The 20252-nt window shown below is 44.3% G+C and overlaps 1 protein-coding gene across 1 annotated transcript in view; it reads left to right on the plus strand.

Moving 5' to 3' along the window:
* The window catches only part of LOC122927159 (venom factor-like), a 216422-nt gene that overhangs the window by 95850 nt on the left and 100320 nt on the right, over positions 1–20252 (plus strand). The window contains exons 21-26 of the mRNA XM_044278756.1: positions 3082–3294; positions 3901–3961; positions 7256–7342; positions 7852–8055; positions 8167–8242; positions 8340–8499. Of these exons, the coding sequence (XP_044134691.1) occupies positions 3082–3294; positions 3901–3961; positions 7256–7342; positions 7852–8055; positions 8167–8242; positions 8340–8499 (801 nt within the window). The remainder of the gene's footprint in view (positions 1–3081; positions 3295–3900; positions 3962–7255; positions 7343–7851; positions 8056–8166; positions 8243–8339; positions 8500–20252) is intronic.

Raw genomic sequence — 20252 nt, forward strand, 5'->3', positions numbered from 1 at the left:
GTTTGGAATAGTGGGAGGAAATATGGGTGATATGAGATGTACACGCCCTCTCCAGCTTTGCTAGGTGAAATGGGGCCCTGGGGAGAAAAACAATAAGGCCCCCCCCAATGCACATTTCTCCAGTCCAAACAGAACCAGGGTGCCGCGGCCCCATGGCACATTTCTCCAGCAGTGCCAGCACATGCACAGACATCTCTCTCATGAATCTGAGATGTCTGTGCATGTGCTGGCACTGCTGGATAAATGTGCCATGGGGCCGCCCTGGTTCTGTTTGGACAGGAGAAATGTGCATGGGGGAGGTGAATGACTCAGAGTCATGAGAGAGATGTCTGTGCATGTGCTGGCACTGGCACTGCTGGAGAAATGTGCCATGGGGCCGCGGCTGCCCTGGTTCTGTGTGGACTGGAGAAATGTGCATTGGGGGGGGAGTAATGAGAGAGATGTCTGTGCATGTGCTGGTGCTGCTGGAGAAATGTGTAATGGGGCTGCCCTGGTTCTGTCACATCTCTCTCATGACTCCCCCCATGCTCATTTCTCCAGTTCAAACAGAACCAGGGCGGCCCCATGGCACATTTCTCCAGTAGTGCCAGTGCAGACATCTCTCTCATGACTGCCCCCCCACAATTCAATGCACATTTCTCCAGTCCAAAAAACAGAACCAGGGCGGGCTATTACATTGGCTGGCACTACTGGGATGGGTGAGATGGTGGGAATGGGATCAAGTAACTAAGTTGTTATAATTTATGAACCTACCTACCTGGCTGCCCCTGTCACAGTCTCAGAAGATTCTTCTTTGTGTGGGCGGCAGGCCGCGGGCCTTCCCTGGCAGAGTCTGGGCTGTGGCTGGCTGCCGCTGGCGCTGCTCTCTCCTTCTTCTTCTCTGCTGTGGGGACGGAGCTGTGGCAACGTCAGAAGACGTCCCTGTATGTGCGGCAGCGGCGGCATGCTCACTCACTGCCACCGCTCAAGTCTCTTAAAGAGACAGGCAGAGCGGGGTTTAGAGCGGCCGCGGGGCTCCCCCTCCTTTCCATATTAGTCTGGACCGCGCGCTGCCCAGGACTCCATGCGCAGCTGCGCTTAGCGTAGTGTAGTTAGAAAACATAGCAACGCTAGTATTGCGGGCCGGCGCTGGGGGGCCCCTGTAAGAGCCGCATTCAAGGGGCTAAAGAGCCGCTTGTGGCTCGCGAGCTGCGGTTTGCCGACCACTGATCTGACCTGTCCAAAAAAAACTGTGCCAAATCAGCTATTTCTTGTTACCTTGCCTCACAAAAAGTGTAATATAGAGCAACCAAAAATCATATGTACCCTAAACTAGTACCAACAAAACTTCCACCCTATCCCTTTGTTTCTAAAATGGGGTCACTTTTTTGGAGATTCTACTCTAGGGGTGCATCAGGGGGCTTCAAATGGGACATGGTGTCAAAAAAACTGTCCAGCAAAATCTGCCTTCCAAAAACCGTATGGCATTCCTTTCCTTCTGCGCCCTGCCCTGTGCCCGTACAGCAGTTTACGACCACCTATGGGGTGTTTCTGTAAACTAAAGAATCAGGGCCATAAATATTGAGTTTGGTTTGGCTGTTAACCCTTGCTTTATAACTGTAAAAAAAAATATTAAAATGGAAAATCTGCCAAAAAAGTAAAATTTTGAAATTGTATCTCTATTTTCCATTAATTCTTGTGGAACACCTAAAGGGTTAACAACGTTTGTAAAATCATTTTTGAATACCTTGAGGGGTGTAGTTTCTTCGATGGGGTCACTTTTATGGAGTTTCTACTCTAGGGGTGCATCAGGGGGGCTTCAAATGGTACATGGTGTAAAAAAAAAACAGTCTAGCAAAATCTGCCTTCCAAAAACTGCATGGCATTCCTTTCCTTCTGCGCCCTGCTGTGTGCCCGTACAGCAGTTTACAACCACATATGGGGTGTTTCTGTAAACTACAGAATCAGGGCCATAAATATTGAGTTTTGTTTGGCTGTTAACCCTTGCTTTGCAACTGGAACAAAAATATTAAAATGGAAAATCTGCCAAAAAAGTGAAATTTTGAAATTGTATTTCTATTTTCCATTAATTCTTGTGGAACACCTAAAGGGTTAACGACGTTTGTAAAATAAGTTTTGAATACCTTGAGGGGTGCAGTTTCTAGAATGGCGTCATTTTTGGGTGGTTTCTATTATGTAAGCTTCACAAAGTGACTTCAAGTGGTCCATAAAAAGTTCTAAGCCTTGTAACGTCCCCCAAAAATAAAATGTCATTCCCAAAATGATCCTAACATGAAGTAGACCTATGGGAAATGTAAAGTAATAACTATTTTTGTAGGTATTAATATGTATTATAGAAGTAGAGAGATTGAAACTTGGAAATTTGCAAATTTTTTAAAATTTTGGGCAAATTTGGTATTTTTTTCTCCATTTTACCAGTGTCATGAAGTACAATATGCGATGAAAAAACATTCTCAGAATGGCCTGGATAAGTCAAAGCGTTTTAAAGTTATCACCTTATAAATTGACACCGGTCAGATTTGCAAAAAATGGCCTGGTCCTGAAGGTGAAAAGGAGCCCGGTCCTTAAGGGGTTAAAGAAATTTAAAGCCCCCCGCCAATTTTTTTAAAAATTGCAACCATGTGGAAAATGAATTCATGTAAACTGGCGATTGAGAGCCATTAGTGGCATGATGTAGGCCGCAGGAGCTGTATAGAACGTGATGGCAGTTAGGCAGACAGACAGTTAGAAACAGTGGCAAAATTGGGCAAATCAGAGCAAGTCCCCCCCCCCTACTTAATCTCATGGTCATGTAAGACCCCTTCTTCCTCCCGACTTCTTTTTTCCCACCAACATGTATGCTAAAATGCATGAACCTGAAAAGATTTGGGTTTATCTGCCGGTCGAAAAATAGAAACATTTGGACTGAGCCTGGTTCACTCATCCTTAATTCTACTAAACTGATCATCTGAATTTACAGTGCTTTTGCCTTCTTTTATGGTTCTTGACCTAACCTCAAGCAGATTAGGGTAGGTGAAAAGTAACACTGTGTCATATAGTATTTGACGTGCTGTAAATAATGTCAATATGGTCTCATTTTAGGTGCGAGTGACGTTTGCGCACAACCCTGAGTTCTGCAGCCTTTCTACAGCCAGAAGGCAGCACACAGTGGAGGTGACGGTGGATGAAAACTCATCGACTGTAGTTCCGTTTGTCATTGTACCGCTCTCGTTAGGGGAACATTATATTCAGGTGAAAGCTTCAGTCTACGGAGAATTAGCAGGCGATGGTGTCAAGAGGAAATTGAAAGTCGTGGTAAGAGAGTATGGCTACTGTATGAGTTATGGCAATCATTTTATTAATTTCTGTTTGGCTCAATCTACAGTTTAGTTTCTGGTGCCTGTAGCTGCCCAAACAGTTGATCGGCTGAGGTGTGCCAGGTGTCAGACCTTCATTGATCTGTGTGCCAGGTGTCAGACCTCCATTGATCTGTGTGCCAGGTGTCAGACCTTCATTAATCTGATACTGATGACTAGGGATGGGCGAACTTCAAGTTTTGAAGTTAAAGTTTGGGTTCAGTTTTACGCTGAATTGCACTATAAATTCCGTTACCACGGACTATAACGCAATTCCATGACAGAATGCCTTTTCCGTCATAATAGAAGTCTATGGCCAGCATAATGGATCCGTCTAGTTTCTGTTATGCAGAAGAGGACTTCTGCATAAAGGAAACCGGATGGATCTACAAAAAGTAAAGTTCACTCATCCCTACTGATGACTTAGTCTTAGGAAAGATCTTCATTACGTATGTCTTGGACAACCTCTTGAAACAGTAATTACATTGGCACTTGGCCACAATTTTTAGTGAAAATGACTGACAGTTGTTTTAACACCATCTAAAATTTTTGATTTTCATTTCAGCCGGAAGGTGTTCGTAAGACGGAAATTGTATCCTCGGTAATACTGGAGCCAGAAGCAAGAAGTAAGTGTCCTTCTCCCCATTTAAATTAGGTTTGGAGCTGTGGTTATAGAAAATTCCACTTTAAAACTGTATTTCCTGAAATAGTTTGATGTATTTTGCTTATATATGAGTAAAAGATATTGTAGCAAAAACTATGCATGCTGCTGACTAGTGATGAGCGGCATAGGCAATATTCAAATTTGCGATATTTCACACATTTTTGGCTGAATATTCCCCATAAATTCGCAAATTTGAGAATTCGTGGTCTCCAGTCATTGTTTACTTGATTGTGAAAAATCGACAATGTAATAAATTCGCAATAAATTTGCGAATAGAATATTCAACACTATTCGCAAATAGGAATATATAGCACTATATTCAAAATATTTGTGAATTTTCAAAGTGGCGATATTTGCTTTTAAAATTTGCGATTCGAATATTCGTGCTCAACGCTACTGTTGACCTTTAAAGAATCTTCCCCCTCCATCTTTGTGGCTCTTCCCAGTTTCAGAGTCCCTTATAGAAAAGTGTTCAGGGATTGTTTTAGGGGATGGCACACTGGGCAATCACTCCATAGACAGGAACCCTACTATTGATTAGTGGTGCATGGTGCTAATGTTTGGAAACAGAATTTTAGTATTATGTGGGAACTATATCGTGTGTGGTAATGTGAACAGTGCTGTAAGGTGTGTTGTCCCACTTCAGGTACCTCAGATGGGTGAGACAGATAAAATCCAGTGAGTGGCAGTAGTCTCAGCAAAGCATAGTTTGCTGAGACATTTTTGTATACATTTTCTGGGCTGGATTTTACTTGGACTGGTGGCTAGGCTTGGTAATGGGAGTTGCCAGTCCACACCCCTCCAGTACGGGTTTTCCTTTCTACCTGAGGTGATCACAGGTGAGGACTGCTGTAATCAGGCTGGCATAAAGTGCCTCAGAGTAGGCCAGTCTGGGAAGAGATACACTGTGAGATACAGAGACCCAGAGCAGAGGCTCTGTGCATGGTCTCAGTTCGCCAAGCTGAGAGACCCCGGGGCACTGTGACAGCCCGAAGTTTGGGGAACGCCGTGACGCCAGGATTCAAGGGTCACAAGGCCGGAGTCGGGAGGATGGTTGGGCCACACTTCCCCATACAGGTACTGGACTGATTACAGCCGGAGAGGCTGGGGAACTACGGGCTGAAAAAAAAGCTGCATATGGGTTCCGTGTGTGAACAGGGTTCTGTAGCTGAGTCAGGGCCACATTAACAGGTGTAGTGAGAGCCCAGCCGGGCAGCTATTTGTTTTGTTTTGATGTATGTGGTAACCTCACCACCCCAGTGATTATTAATTGGACTGTTCCGTGTATGAAAAATGTCCCAATAAATGCAATGTTTGGCCTCGAAAGCTGCGGTGGACGACGATTCTTGTGAGAATGACCCCCCAAGTACAGCGATCCCTTACAGGTGGCACAATTTGAATTGCATAGGCCAGTATTATTTTGGCACTATATGATGGTATAGTTTAATTTGCAGCTAAAATGGTTTTCAATACTTATATGTTGATGGACTATCCTCAGGATACATCATTGATATGAGATCTTAACCTATGTCGTGGAACTGCAGCTCAGCATGGAAGTGAATGGGAGCTGACCTGCATTACTCCAGCGATGAAACTACATAGCCTATGGAGCCTTGTTTCCAGTTTTTAGTTTCCAGCACCGGAAACTTGGACCCGCACTAGTCTGAGATTTGGACCCGCACCAGTCTGAGTATTGGACCTGCACCAGTCTGATGAGGATTTTGAGGATAGGTCATCAATATCTAAGCATGGGAAAACCCCTTTAAAAGCTATTAACCTAATAGGGGCAATTTGTTATGATAGCATTTTACTCATTTAGGGCTAAAAATCATTTTTTCAATCAGTCTTCATTAAAATGTTTGAGCAGTTGTTGTCATAAAGGGGTAACTCTTTTCCTCACTGTAGGCATCTTACTTCCATTTGAAACCTCACCATCAGGCTATGTATGTCCCTTATCTTTGAACTACTAACAGCTCATAAAGGATTATTTAACCTATATTCTTATCAGTAAAATAAGAACTGACTTATAATGATTGTCTATGAGGTCAAGAGATTAGGAGCCATCAGCTGAGGGAAAAAGTATAAACACAGAGCCTGGCACTGCAGAATCTAAAGTCTGTACAGAGAAAGGGGTTCAACATTTTTAAACAAAGACAAATAAAAAAAATGACGTTTAGCTCTAAATGAATACAATGCATAAATACAAAAAAATTGCCCCACAAAGCTATCTATAGCCTTTAGGTAAAAGAAATACAATATGAACATCCTTACAGATCCCTTGTAATGCCACAACTTGTATATAACATTCTGCCTGAAGCCAGACGCACAGCGATTCAGTGATCATCATGCCACCCACATTGTGAAATGGGCTGTCTCTGATCAGAAAACTCTTCTAATATGGCATTGTTCACCTGTTACCCAATAAACAGCATCACTCTTATGGAAAGGCTTCATTCTCATTACAGAAAATACTGCATTTCTATTCATATGCACCTGACCCAATTGGAGCACTGAGGGTATGACCAGAGCCCTCAGAGCACCAGTTAGTTACACTCCTTTAACTTTAGTTCCTCCCCACTTCCCCTGGATTGACAGGTCAAGATTTGTCTTCTGGTCTCAGCATTTGCTTAGTGGAACTGTTGTTGCACTCCAGGCAGCGCAGATTCCAGCTGAGCAAGCACCGAGACCAGGAGACACAACAGCACAGGTGTGAGATGACAGGTCTCGGTGCTTGCTCAGTTGGAATTTGCACTCCTTGGAGCACAGTAGGAGATCCACTGGGCAAGTGCAGAGACCGGAAGACACATCGCTGGAACAAGAAGACTGGTATAGGTGAGATGTCTAGTCCTGGCAACCAAGGGGAATGGGGGAGAGATTAAAGCTGAAAGGGTGTAATAAAATGGTGCTCCAAGGGCTGTGGATGGCTGCTCTATGCTCTAGTTAGGTCATCCCTTGTGATGCCACAACTCGTATATATAACACAACATTCTGAATCAAGCCAGACGCACAGCGATTCAGTGATCATCAACATTGTAAATTGGGCTGTCTCTGTTCAGAAAACTCTTCTAATATGGCGTTGGTTCACCTGTTACCCAATAAACAGCATCACTCTTATGGAAAGGCTTCATTGGCAAAACCGGCACGGATGTTGGGTGGCCTTTCCATTGACATTTCATGTCACCCCTTAATTTCCAACAGAATTAAGAGGTTGCGATACCACGATGACCATTTATTTTCACATCTTTTGTTCTTTCAGGTGGAGATCATGTAGTAAAGGTGCCATCACTTGCCAATAAGAAAATTGTTCCAGGCTCACCAACTACAATTATTGTCAGTGTACAAGGTGCGGTGCTGAGTAACGACCATTGCTGTTGGGTACCTGCTGATGACCTGTCACAGTTTTTTTTTTTTAAATCTCTCTTAGGGCGGGTTCACATCAGCATTATGAATTCCGTTATTGCATTCCACTATAACATGGTTTTAACGGAAAATAATGGAATTTTTAAGGCAGATTTCAAAACGAAAACCTTTAGAGGCCTTCTGGTTTTTGTCCCTCATATAAGAGGTCTATGGGCAGCATAACGGATCGATCCGTCTGGTTTCTGTTATAAAGAACTTTTTTTTTCATCCTGCATAACGGAAACCAGATGGATCCGTTATGCTTGCCCATAGACTTCTATTATGAGGAATCAAAACGGAAGGCTTTCCGTTTTGAATTCCGTCTTATAATTTCAGTTATTTTGCGTTAAAGCAATAATGGAATTCATAATGCTGATGTGAACCTGCCCTTAGTTGGTTTACAAGACTATACAAGTGAATGTTCATCTTTGGAAATGATATGTCTTTCTTTAGGAATACCGATTGCACAATTTCTTGAAGATGCCATAGACGGTGCCAGATTAAGCCATCTTATCATTACGCCAGAAGGTTGTTGCGAACAAACCATGAGGAAACTTACTGCAGTTGTTATCGCCACATATTATCTTGATGCCACTAAACAGTGGGACCGAATAGGAGTCAATCGCCGGGAGGACGCCATTCAAAAAGTCATCAAAGGTAGTATCAGGTTATTTCTTGGGATGACCTTACTAGGAGTTCAATCTTCATGTTGTATCTACTGTAGTAAGTAACCATTCCATATTTGGTCTTTCCTTACTTTCTTACTAGGTTATGTCCATCAGCTCAATTATCGTAAAAGTGATGGATCTTTTGGATCTTTCTCTGGGACAGACTCTGGCACATGGTAGCTATGACTTCTTCTTTTAGGGTCATTGATGGTATATTCTTCTGTAGGCTTATTATCTTTTTTCATAATAATTCCACCATTGCTTTGTCTTTAGGCTCACCGCATATATTCTCAAAGTTTTTGCTATGGCTAAGAGTATTACCAACATTCGTGATGATAAACTGTGTGAGTCTGTGAAGTGGCTTATTTTGACGAAGCAGAAGCCGGATGGGATGTTCACTGAGAAGATTCCTATTGGTTATCAATATACATGGGTAAGAACTTCAAATAAACACATAAAATTAAAATTTTAAGTTATTCACTGCCAGAAGGTGGAGGTAAGCAAGACTTAAAGAGCATATGTCAGCATGATCAACCCTACTAAACCAGGCATAAAGCCTGCTAGGGTTGATCATGCTGATAAAAATGATAACCTGATCATGATTATCTGTTGCTTCATTACAGAGAATACTGCATTTCTATTCATATGCACCTGACCCAATTGAAGCACTGAGGGGCTGACCAGAGCCCTCAGAGCACCAGTTGGTTACACTCCTTCAGCTTTAGTCCCTCCCCACTTTCCCTGGATTGACAGGTCTACACTTGTCTTCTGGTCTCAGCATTTGCTCAGTGGATCTCTTACTGCACTCCAGGCAGTGCAGATTCCAGCTAAGCAAGCGCCGAGACCAGAAGACACAACAGTGCAGGTGCGAGATGACAGGTCTCGGTGCTTGCTCAGTTGAAATTTGCAGAAACCAGAAGACACAGCGCAGGAACAAGAAGACTGGTATAGATGAGAAGTCTAGCCCTGGCAATCAAGGGGAATGGGGGAGAGACTAAAGCTGAAAGGGTGTAACAAACTGGTGCTCCAAGGGCTGTGGCTGGCTCCTCTATGCTAAAAAAAAAAAATCACAGCTAAGACAGTAACTCGTCAAAGGGAAGATATCCTTATAGTGGTGTAATTACAAGTATCACTATCACTGAGTACCACTATAGTATAAAACCTAACATTTATTGTACTATTAAAATAACCCCACATGCAACACGTGTTAAACAAAAAATTATGCGTACAGTCGGGACTTGGTGGTCATCAATCTTCTATTGCTGATCCCCAAGTTAGGACCACTACCCCTCTGGGACTAGCCGGTTTGACGCACATCCCTTGCCTGGCGCATGTGCTGAATTTGGTGGTGCAGAAGTTCATTCACAACTACCCCGACATGTCAGAGCTGCTGCATAAAGTGCGGGCCGTCTGTTCACGCTTCCGGCGTTCACATCCTGCCGCTGCTCACCTGTCTGCGCTACAGCGTAACTTCTGCCTTCCCGCTCACCGCCTCATATGCGACGTGCCCACCAGGTGGAACTCCACCTTGCACATGCTGGACAGACTGTGCGAGCAGCAGCAGGCCATAGTGGAGTTTCACCTGCAGCACACACGGGTCAGTCGCACTGCGGAACAGCACCACTTCACCACCAATGACTGGGCCTCCATGCGAGACCTGTGTGCCCTGTTGCGCTGTTTCGAGTACTCCACCCCCATGGCCAGTGGCGATGACGCCGTTATCAGCATTACAATACCACTTCTATGTCTCCTTGAGAAAACACTTAGGGCGATGATGGAAGAGGAGGTGGCCCAGGAGGAGGAGTAGGAGGAAGAGGTGTCATTTTTAGCACTTTCAGGCCAGTCTCTTCGAAGTGACTCAGAGGGAGGTTTTTTGCAACAGCAGAGGCCAGGTACAAATGTGGCCAGCCAGGGCCCACTACTGGAGGACGAGGATGAGGAGGAGGTGGAGGAGGATGAGGATGAAGCATGGTCACAGTGGGGTGGCACCCAACGCAGCTCGGGCCCATCATTGGTGCGTGGCTGGGGGGAAACGCAGGACGATGACGATACGCCTCCCACAGAGGACAGCTTGTCCTTACCTCTGGGCAGCCTGGCACACATGAGCGACTACATGCTGCAGTGCCTGCGCAACGACAGCAGAGTTGCCCACATTTTAACGTGTGCGGACTACTGGGTTGCCACCCTGCTGGATCCACGCTACAAAGACAATGTGCCCACCTTACTTCCTGCACTGGAGCGTGATAGGAAGATGCGCGAGTACAAGCGCACGTTGGTAGACGCGCTACTGAGAGCATTCCCAAATGTCACAGGGGAACAAGTGGAAGCCCAAGGCCAAGGCAGTGAAGGAGCAAGAGGTCGCCAAGGCAGCTGTGTCACGGCCAGCTCCTCTGAGGGCAGGGTTAGCATGGCAGAGATGTGGAAAAGTTTTGTCAACATGCCACAGCTAACTGCACCACCACCTGATACGCAACGTGTTCGCAGGAGGCAACATTTCACTAACATGGTGGAACAGTACGTGTGCACGCCCCTCAACGTACTGACTGATGGTTTGGCCCCATTCAACTTCTGGGTCTCTAAATTGTCTACGTGGCCAGAGCTAGCCTTTTATGCCTTGGAGGTGCTGGCCTGCCCGGCGGCCAGCGTTTTGTCTGAACGTGTATTCAGCACGGCAGGGGGCGTCAATACAGACAAACGCAGCCGCCTGTCTACAGCCAATGTGGACAAGCTGACGTTCATAAAAATGAACCAGGCATGGATCCCACAGGACCTGTCCATCCCTTGTGCAGATTAGACATTAACTACCTCCCCTTAACCATATATTATTGGACTCCAGGGCACTTCCTCATTCAATCCTATTTTTATTTTCATTTTACCATTATATTGCGGGGCAACCCAAAGTTGAATGAACCTCTCCTCTGTCTGGGTGCCGGGGCCTAAATATCTGACAATGGACTGTTACATTGTTGGGTGACGTGAAGCCTGATTCTCTGCTATAACATGAAGCCTGATTCTCTGCTGACATGAAGCCAGATTCTCTGTTACGGGACCTCTCTCCTCTGCCTGGGTGCCGGGGCCTAAATATATGACAATGGACTGTTACAGTGGTGGGTGACGTGAAGCCTGATTCTCTGCTATGACATGCAGACTGAATCTCTGCTGACATGAAGCCAGATTCTCTGTTACGGGACCTCTCTCCTCTGCCTGGGTTCCTGGGCCTAAATATATGACAATGGACTGTTACAGTGGTGGGTGACGTGAAGCCTGATTCTCTGCTATAACATGCAGACTGATTCTCTGCTGACATGAAGACAGATTCTCTGTTATGGAACCTCTCTCCTCTGCCTGGGTGCCGGGGCCTAAATATATGACAATGGACTGTTCCAGTGTTGGGTGACGTGAAGCCTGATTCTCTGCTATGACATGCAGACTGATTCTCTGCTGACATGAAGCCAGATTCTCTGTTACGGGACCTCTCTCCTCTGCCTGGGTGCCTGGGCCTAAATATATGACAATGGACTGTTACAGTGGTGGGTGACGTGAAGCCTGATTCTCTGCTATGACATGCAGACTGATTCTCTGCTAACATGAAGCCAGATTCTCTGTTAAGGGACCTCTCTCCTCTTCCTGGGTGCCTGGGCCTAAATATATGACAATGGACTGTTACAGTGGTGGTTGACGTGAAGCCAGATTCTCTGCTATGGGACCTCTCTCCTATTGATATTGGTTAATTTTTATTTATTTTATTTTTATTTTTATTCATTTCCCTATCCACATTTGTTTGCAGGTGATATACCTACATGTTGCTGCCTTTTGCAGCCCTCTAGCTCTTTCCTGGGCTGTTTTACAGCCTTTTTAGTGCCGAAAAGTTCGGGTCCCCATTGACTTCAATGGGGTTCGGGTTCGGGACGAAGTTCGGGTCGGGTTCGGATCCCGAACCCGAACATTTCCGAGAAGTTCGGCCGAACTTCTCGAACCCGAACATCCAGGTGTTCGCTCAACTCTAGCTACTAACACTAATAGAAACTGTGTGGAGGAGGAATAATTTTAAGGACAACTGTTTTTAAATTTTTACTAAAAATTTGCTTCATGAGTCATGACTAATTACTTTGTCACAAAGCGGAGTGCAATCACAGGGAGCTGCGATAGTGCTGCTGCCCATCATTGTACCCCTCAAATACTGCATTAATACATGATGGCGGCATCTGAGTGTAAAAACAGTGTACAATTAACATAAAAAAATTTAAATCATACTTGCTCGCGTCAGGCCGGCTGCCTCCATCTTGCTTGAAGATCCGGCGCAAAACTGGGATTTTGGCCGAGATCTTCAATGAAGATGGCGGCGGCCAGCCCGTCGCGAGCAAATGGAGGAGGTAAGTATGATTTTTTATATTTTTTTACAGTATTTAAATTATTAAAAATTTGGGTTTGCAGTGAATCGAATTTATCCTGAAAATCTGATCGAATTCCACTTCGGTGGACTTGATTCGCTCATCTCTTTTGGTGATCATTACAAGTAATATATTATAAGGGCTTTAGAACATTTCTCAATCATTTTGATTGTGACAGAGCATCGACTGAGACTCCCATAAATCTCAAAGACAGATAAGGTCCAATTTAGATACAGTCATGATCAAAAGTTTAGGCCACTTTAAAAATGGCCAAAAATCATATTTTACATTGTTGGATCTTAACAAGGTTCCAAGTAGCGCTTCAACATGCAACAAGAAAAAATGAGAGTGAGACAAAACATTTTTTGAGCATTCAATTAATTGAAAATAACAATTTAACTGAAACAGGCTTCATTGTCATTTTCTGCCAGGTAGTCACACGTTGTGATGGCAAAGGCAAAAAAACTCTCCCTTTTTGAACGTGGTTGGGTTGTCGAACTGCATAAGGAGGGTCTCTCACAGCGCGCAATCGCCGCTGAGGTGGGACGCAGTAAGACAGTCATTTGGAATTTCTTAAATGATCCTGAGGGTTATGGAACAAAAAAGTCAAGTGAAAGACCCAAAAAAATTTCACCAGCACTGAGCCGGAGGATCCAATTGGCTGTCCATCAAGACACTGGACGATCCTCGACCCAAATTAAGGCCCTTACTGGTGCTGACTGCAGCCCCATAACCATCAGACGGCATCTGAGACTGAAGGGCTTCAAAAACATAAAAAGTCTTCAAAGACCTTGTCTCATTGAACCCCACAGAACTGCTCGTTTGGATTTTGCAAGAGAGCACCAAACATGAGACATTCAAAGGTGGAAGAAAGTTTTATTCTCTGATGAGAAAAAATTTAACCTTGATGGTCCTGATGGTTTCCAAAGTTACTGGCATGACAAGCAGATCCCACCTGAGATGTTTTCTATGCGCCACAGTGGAGGGGGCGCCATAATGGTCTGGGGTGCTTTTTCCTTCAGTGGAACAATGGAGCTTTAGGAAGTGCAGGGGCGTCAAACGGCCGCTGGCTATGTCCAGATGTTGCAGAGAGCATTCCTCATGACTGAGGGCCCTCGTCTGCGTGGTAACAACTAGGTTTTTTAACAGGACAACGCTACAGTACACAATGTCCACAGGACAAGGGACTTCTTCCAGGAGAATAACATCATTCTTTTGGCCCATCCTGCGTGTTCCCCTAATCTAAATCCAATTGAGAACCTTTGGGGACTGATGGCAAGGGAAGTTTACAAAAATGGACAACAGTTCCAGACAGTAGATGGCCTTCGTGCGGCCGTCTTCACCACTTGGAGAAATGTTCCCACTCACCTCATGGAAACGCTTGCATCAAGCATGCCGAAACGAATTTTTTAAGTGGTAAACAATAACGGCTGAGCTACTCATTACTGAGTTCATGTTTGGAAGTTGGTTTTCTGTTTTTTTGGGGGGGTTTAGGTTTTTTGGGGAGGTGTAGTCCTAAACTTTTGATCAACTGAAAAACAGCCTGTTTCAGTTTATTCGTTGTTTTCATTACATTGAATGCTAAAAAAAAAAAAAATTCTCACTCCCATTTCTTTTTGTTGCATGTTTAAGCTCTACTTGGAACCTTGTTAAGATCAAGCCATGATAAATATGATTTTTTGCCATTTTTCAAGTGGTTTTAAACTTTTGATCAGGACTATATAAAAAAAGGTAAAAAATCAAGGCAGACAAAGACGTTTTCCATGATGGACCATCAACGGAGATCTCTGTTATCTGCCATGGTTTCTTTACTCATCAGTCTAGGAGAGGTACACGCTCTAGTTTGGGAGACCAGCTGTGTATGGAGACTTAGTGAAAACATATTATGTAAAAAAAAAAAAGAGAACTATCTCACTGGTGTCAACCAGAAGCAGTTCCCTATGAGTCAATATCTGACTTTTCTAAAAAAGTCTTGGAACATGACAAGGGAAAATAGCCAATGCTACTCCATACTGTTGTGGATGGATATACAATATGGCTTGGCTATTTTCCTTTATCACGTTCCAAGGTTTGTCAGACGGCCCTCTTTCTCTGGGAAATACCATTTACAGTACAAGGATGGCTGCCTTGTTCTGAACACTGACTCCACTACAGTAACTGACCTGGTGCCACCAATGTCCCACAGTGCAAAAAGTGGCTACTGCAGTTAACACTGATGTCCAACCAGTGGCGTAGCTAGAACTGACTGGTCCCCACAGCAAATTTTTGGACCCCCCCCCCACCCCCCACACACACCTCTTTGCAACCCCTGCCTCCCGTGCAAACCCCTTTCATGTGGTTATTTAGTAATTTTTTTTCTTCATTTATTTAACCCCTTAGTGACCAGCCAGTTTTGGGCCTTACTGACCGAGCGTTTTTCTTCCTTTTTTCATTATCACGTTCCAAGAGCTATAACTTTTTTATTTTTCCTTCTATGTAGCTTCATGAGGGCTTGTTTTTTGCGGGACCAGTTGCAGTTTTTAATGGCACCATTTTGGGGTATACATAACTTTCTGATTAAAGGGAACCTGTCACCTCCCAAAACCATCTCAAGCCGCCAGCAGTGTGTTTCTGATGATGCCTTTCTTCCTGAAGGCAGATGCAGCAAAAGTTCTGAAAACGTTGTTTTATCCCCTGCCCGGCGCGCTTCTGCACACATGCTTGAAGTCAAGGGGGCAGCGGCCTCCTTGCTTCAAGTCAGGGTAACCACGCCCCCTTCCCTGCCCCTTCGCTGTCGCAGGGAAGGGGGCATGGTTACAGTGGCAACTAAGAATAAATGAGCAATTCTGTCTTTTTAAAATATATATTTTTTTTTTACTGCGTTCACTGTAGGGGATAATTTACATGATTTTTATGTCGTCCGGGTCGTTATGGATGCGGCAATACCAAAAATATGGGGGAGATTATTATCCCGAAGCAGCCACTTCCCTGATAGCTTGGCCACTGTGTCCAACAGTTTATCTTGTGGAACAACTGCCAAACTCTGCATCCACATACCATCACCTTCTTACAGCTAAGGCTTCTTTCACAACAGCAATGACGGATCCAGCAAAAAAGCTTCCGTTACTGATAATACAACCATCTGCATCCGGACAATTGTATTATCTTTAAATTCCGGCTTCCACACTGATGCTCCCCACACTGGGCCTGATGAAGGGCTGCATATAGCCCGAAACGTTGCCTGAAATTATGTCCGGCTGAATAAAATCATTAATTACTTCACCTTCAACTCTAGAGTGCTGTCAATTTGTATATATTATCTTTAAAATAGCCATGACGGATCCGTCATGAACACTATTGAAAGTCAATGGGGGATGGATCCGTTTTCTATTCTGTCTATCCGTCTTGCTCCGCACTTTGCAGCGTTATTCTGTCCGCGATGGGGACGCAACCAAACGGAACGGAGTGCATTCTGGTGAGTCCTTTTCGTTCAGTATTGTCTCTATTGACAATGAATGGGGACAAGACGGAAGTGTTTTCCTCCGCTATTGAGATCCTATAGCGGAACTCAATAGCAGAAAGCAAAACCACAGATGTGAATGTAGCCTAAGGACAACTCATCATTATGAAATCCAAGAACACCTTCAATGCTTTAAAAAGGGCTCTTTAACCATTTCAGTACTTTGCAATGTTATGTTTTTACATTTTCATTTTTAATTCCCTGCTGTCCTGGGGTCATAACTTTTTCTTTTTTCGGTTCACATTGCCATATGAGGGCTTGTTTTTTGCGGGACAAGTTGTAATTTCTAATGGCACTGTTTCCAATTGCATATGTCATAGTGGGAAGGTAGAAGGAAAATTCAAAATGGGAAGGGATTGGAAGAAAAATGCAATTTAGTAAGTTTCATTTTTACGGTGTCCTCTATTCGGTAAAACAGACTTGTGCCCTTCATTCTCTGGGTCAGTACGATTACAACAATACCACATTTATATTGTTTTACTACTGAAAAAAAACAAAAAAAAAAACTTTAGAAAACTTTTGCATTTTTTATTTTTATTTACATCTGTGTTGATATGTATTTTTTATAGATTTAATTTGGAGTGCAAATGATACATTAGGTATATATACATCTGTATCTCTATAAAAATATTACATGATCTACCCCCCAAGGTGAATGTTGTAAAAAAAAAAAAAAAAACTGTGCCAAAACAACCAATTTTTGGGTCACCTTGTCACAGTGTAATATAGAATGATCAAAAAAATAATATTTACCCAAAAATGGTACTAATAAAAATGTCAAGTCTTCCCGCAAAAAAGGAGCCCAAATGGGGTAACTTTTTGGGAGTTTCTAAGGTAGGGGTGCATTAGGGGGCTTAAAAAGTGAAATGGTGCCTAAAAACCAGTTCTGTTAAATCTGCCCTCCAGAAACCCTATGGCGTTTCTTTACTTCTGCGCCCTGCTGTGCACTCATACAGCAAATTACGACCACATATGTTTTTTTTTCTGAAAACTGCAGAATCAGGGTAATACAGGTGAAACTCGAAAAATTTCAATATCGTGCAAAGTTCATTTATTTAGTAATGCAACTTAAAAGGTGAAACTTACACATCAGATAGACTCATTACATGCAAAGCAAGATATTTCAAGCCTTTATTTGTTATGATTTGGATGATTATGGTTTACAGCTTATGAAACCCCAAAGTCTCAATTTTGAGGTCCCCTTTGCTCAGGTGATATGGATTAATTATCTGACTAGAGTGTGACACTATGAGCCTAGAATATTGAACCTTTTCAGAAAATTCTAATTTTAAGCTGCATCAATGCAATTCCTTTTCATTTGCTTTAGGCCTCATGCACACGACCGTTGTGTGCATCCGTGGCCGTTGTGCCGTTTTCCGTTTTTTTCGCGAACCCATTGACTTTCAATGGGTCCGTGGAAAAATCGGAAAATGCACCGTTTTGCAGCCGAGGCCATGATCCGTGTATCCTGTCCGTCAAAAAAATATGACCTGTCCTATTTTTTTGACGGACAACGGTTCACGGACCCATTCAAGTCAATGGGTCCGTGAAAGAACACGGATGCACACAAGATTGGCATCCGTGTCCGTGATCCGTGGCCGTAGGTTGCTTTCATACAGACGGATCCGAAGATCCGTCTGCATAAAAGCTTTTTCAGATCTAAGTTTTCACTTCGTGAAAACTCATATCCGACAGTATATTCTAACAAAGAGGCGTTCCCATGGGGATGGGGACGCTTCTAGTTAGAATACACTACAAACTGTGTACAAGACTGCCCCCTGCTGCCTGGCAGCACCCGATCTCTTACAGGGGACCGTGATCCTACAATTAACCCCTTCAGGTGCGGCACCTGAAGGGGTTAATTGTACTATCATATTCCTTTGTAAGAGATCAGGGCTGCCAGGCAGCAGGGGCAGTGTGCGGCCTCCCATCTCCCCCCCTCCCCCCCCCCCCCATCATTGGTGGCAGCGGAGTTCCGATCGGAGTCCCAGTTTAATCGCTGGGGCTCCGATTGGTAACCATGGCAACCAGGACGCTACTGCAGTCCTGGTTGCCATGGTTACTTAGCAATAGTACAATAGTAGAAGATTCATAGTTACCTGCTTGCTGCTGCGATGTCTGTGTCCGGCCGGGAGCTCCACCTACTGGTAAGTGACAGGTCTGTGCGGCGCATTGCTAAATGAACTGTCACTTACCAGTAGGAGGAGCTCCCGGCCGGTCACAGACATCGCAGCAGCAAGCAGGTAAGTATGAATCTTCTACTATTGTACTATTGCTAAGTAACCATGGCAACCAGGGCTGCAGTAGCTTCCTGGTTGCCATGGTTACCGATCGGAGCCCCAGCGATTAAACTGGGACTCCGATCTTAACTACGCTGCCACCAATGATCGGGGGGGGGGGGGGAGATGGGAGGCCGCACACTGGCCACCAATGTTGTTACTGCTATAGAGGGAGGGGGGGCGCACACTGTGCCACCAACGATTTATTACAATAGAGGGAGGGAGGGGGGCGCACACTGTGCCACCAGCGATTTATTACAATAGAGGGAGGGGGGGGGGCCGCACTGGCCACCAATGATATTCAAACTGGGGAGGGGGGGGGGTTTGCCCCCTGCTGCCTGGCAGCCCTGATCTCTTACAGGGGGATATGATAGTACAATTAACCCCTTCAGGTGCGGCACCTGAGGAGTTAATTGTGCTGATCACGGCCCCCTGTAAGAGATCGGGTGCTGCCAGGCAGCAGGGGGCAGTCATGTACACAGTTTTTCAGTATATTCTAACCTGAAGCGTCCCCATCACCATGGGAACGCCTCTGTGTTAGAATATACTGTCGGATCGGAGTTTCACGATGTAGCTCATATCCGACAGTATATTCTAACATAGAGGCGTTCCCATGGTGATGGGGACGCTTCAAGTTATGTTCGGGTGTCCGCCTGGCCGTGCGGAGGCAAGCGGATCCGTCCAGACTTACAATGTGATGCCTCTTTCACACTACAGTATGTTGAATTCAGTGTTTTGCGTTCCATTTTTCACGGATCCGTTGTTCCGTTTTTTGCTTCCGTTGTGGTTCCGTTTCCGTTCCGTTGTTCCGTTCCGTTTTTCCGTATGACATATACAGTATACAGTAATTACATAGAAAAAATTGGGCTGGGCATAACATTTTCAATAGATGGTTCCGCAAAAAACGGAACGGATACGGAAGACATACGGATGCATTTCCGTATGTGTTCCGTTTTTTTTGCGGACCCATTGACTTGAATGGAGCCACGGACCGTGATTTGCGGCCAAATATAGGACATGTTCTATCTTTTCAACGGAACGGAAAAACGGAAATACGGAAACGGAATGCATACGGAACACATTCAGTTTTTTTGCGGAACCATTGAAATGAATGGTTCCGTATACGGACCGTATACGGAACGCAAAAAACGGACCGCAAAACGGGAAAAAAAAACGGTAGTGTGAAAGAGGCCTAAGTCAATGGGGACGGATCCGTTTGAAGATGACACACTGTGGCTCAATTTTCAAACGGATCCGTCCCCCATTGACTTTCAATGTAAAGTCTGGACGGATCCATCTGAGGCTACTTTCACACTTAGAAATGTTTTAACAATATAATGCAGACGGATCCGCTCTGAACGGAGCCACCGTCTGCATTATATGAACGCAAGTGTGAAAGTAAAGGGACTCCTGACTTTACATTGAAAGTCAATGGGGACGGATCCGTTTGCAATTGCACCATATTGTGTCAACGTCAAACGGATCCGTCCCCATTGACTTGCATTGTAATTCAGGACGGATCCGTTTGGCTCCGCACGGCCAGGCGGACACCAAAATGACTTTTTTTTCATGTCCGTGGATCCTCCAAAAATCAAGGAAGACCCACGGACGAAAAAACGGTCACGGATCACGGACCTACGGACCCCGTTTTTGCGGACCGTGAAAAAAAACTGTCGTGTGCATGAGGCCTTACTGAAATAAATGGACTTTTGCACGATAATCTAATTTTTCGAGTTTCACCTGTAAATATTGAGTTTTGTTTCGCTGTTAAGCCTTGATGTGTTACAGCATAAAAAAATGTATTAAAATGGAAAGTCTGACAAAATAAATTCTTATCCATTTTCCTTTTATTCTTGTGGAACACCTAAAGGGGTAACAAAGTTTTTAAAATCAGCTTTGAATAATTTAAGGGAATGTAGTTTCTAAAATTGTCATTTATGGGTGATTTCTACTATGTATGCCCCACAAAGTAACTTCATAACTGAACTGGTCCTTAAAAAAGTGGGTTTTTGAAATT

Source organism: Bufo gargarizans, chromosome 2, assembly GCF_014858855.1.
Source record: "Bufo gargarizans isolate SCDJY-AF-19 chromosome 2, ASM1485885v1, whole genome shotgun sequence".
Classification (NCBI taxonomy): domain Eukaryota; kingdom Metazoa; phylum Chordata; class Amphibia; order Anura; family Bufonidae; genus Bufo; species Bufo gargarizans.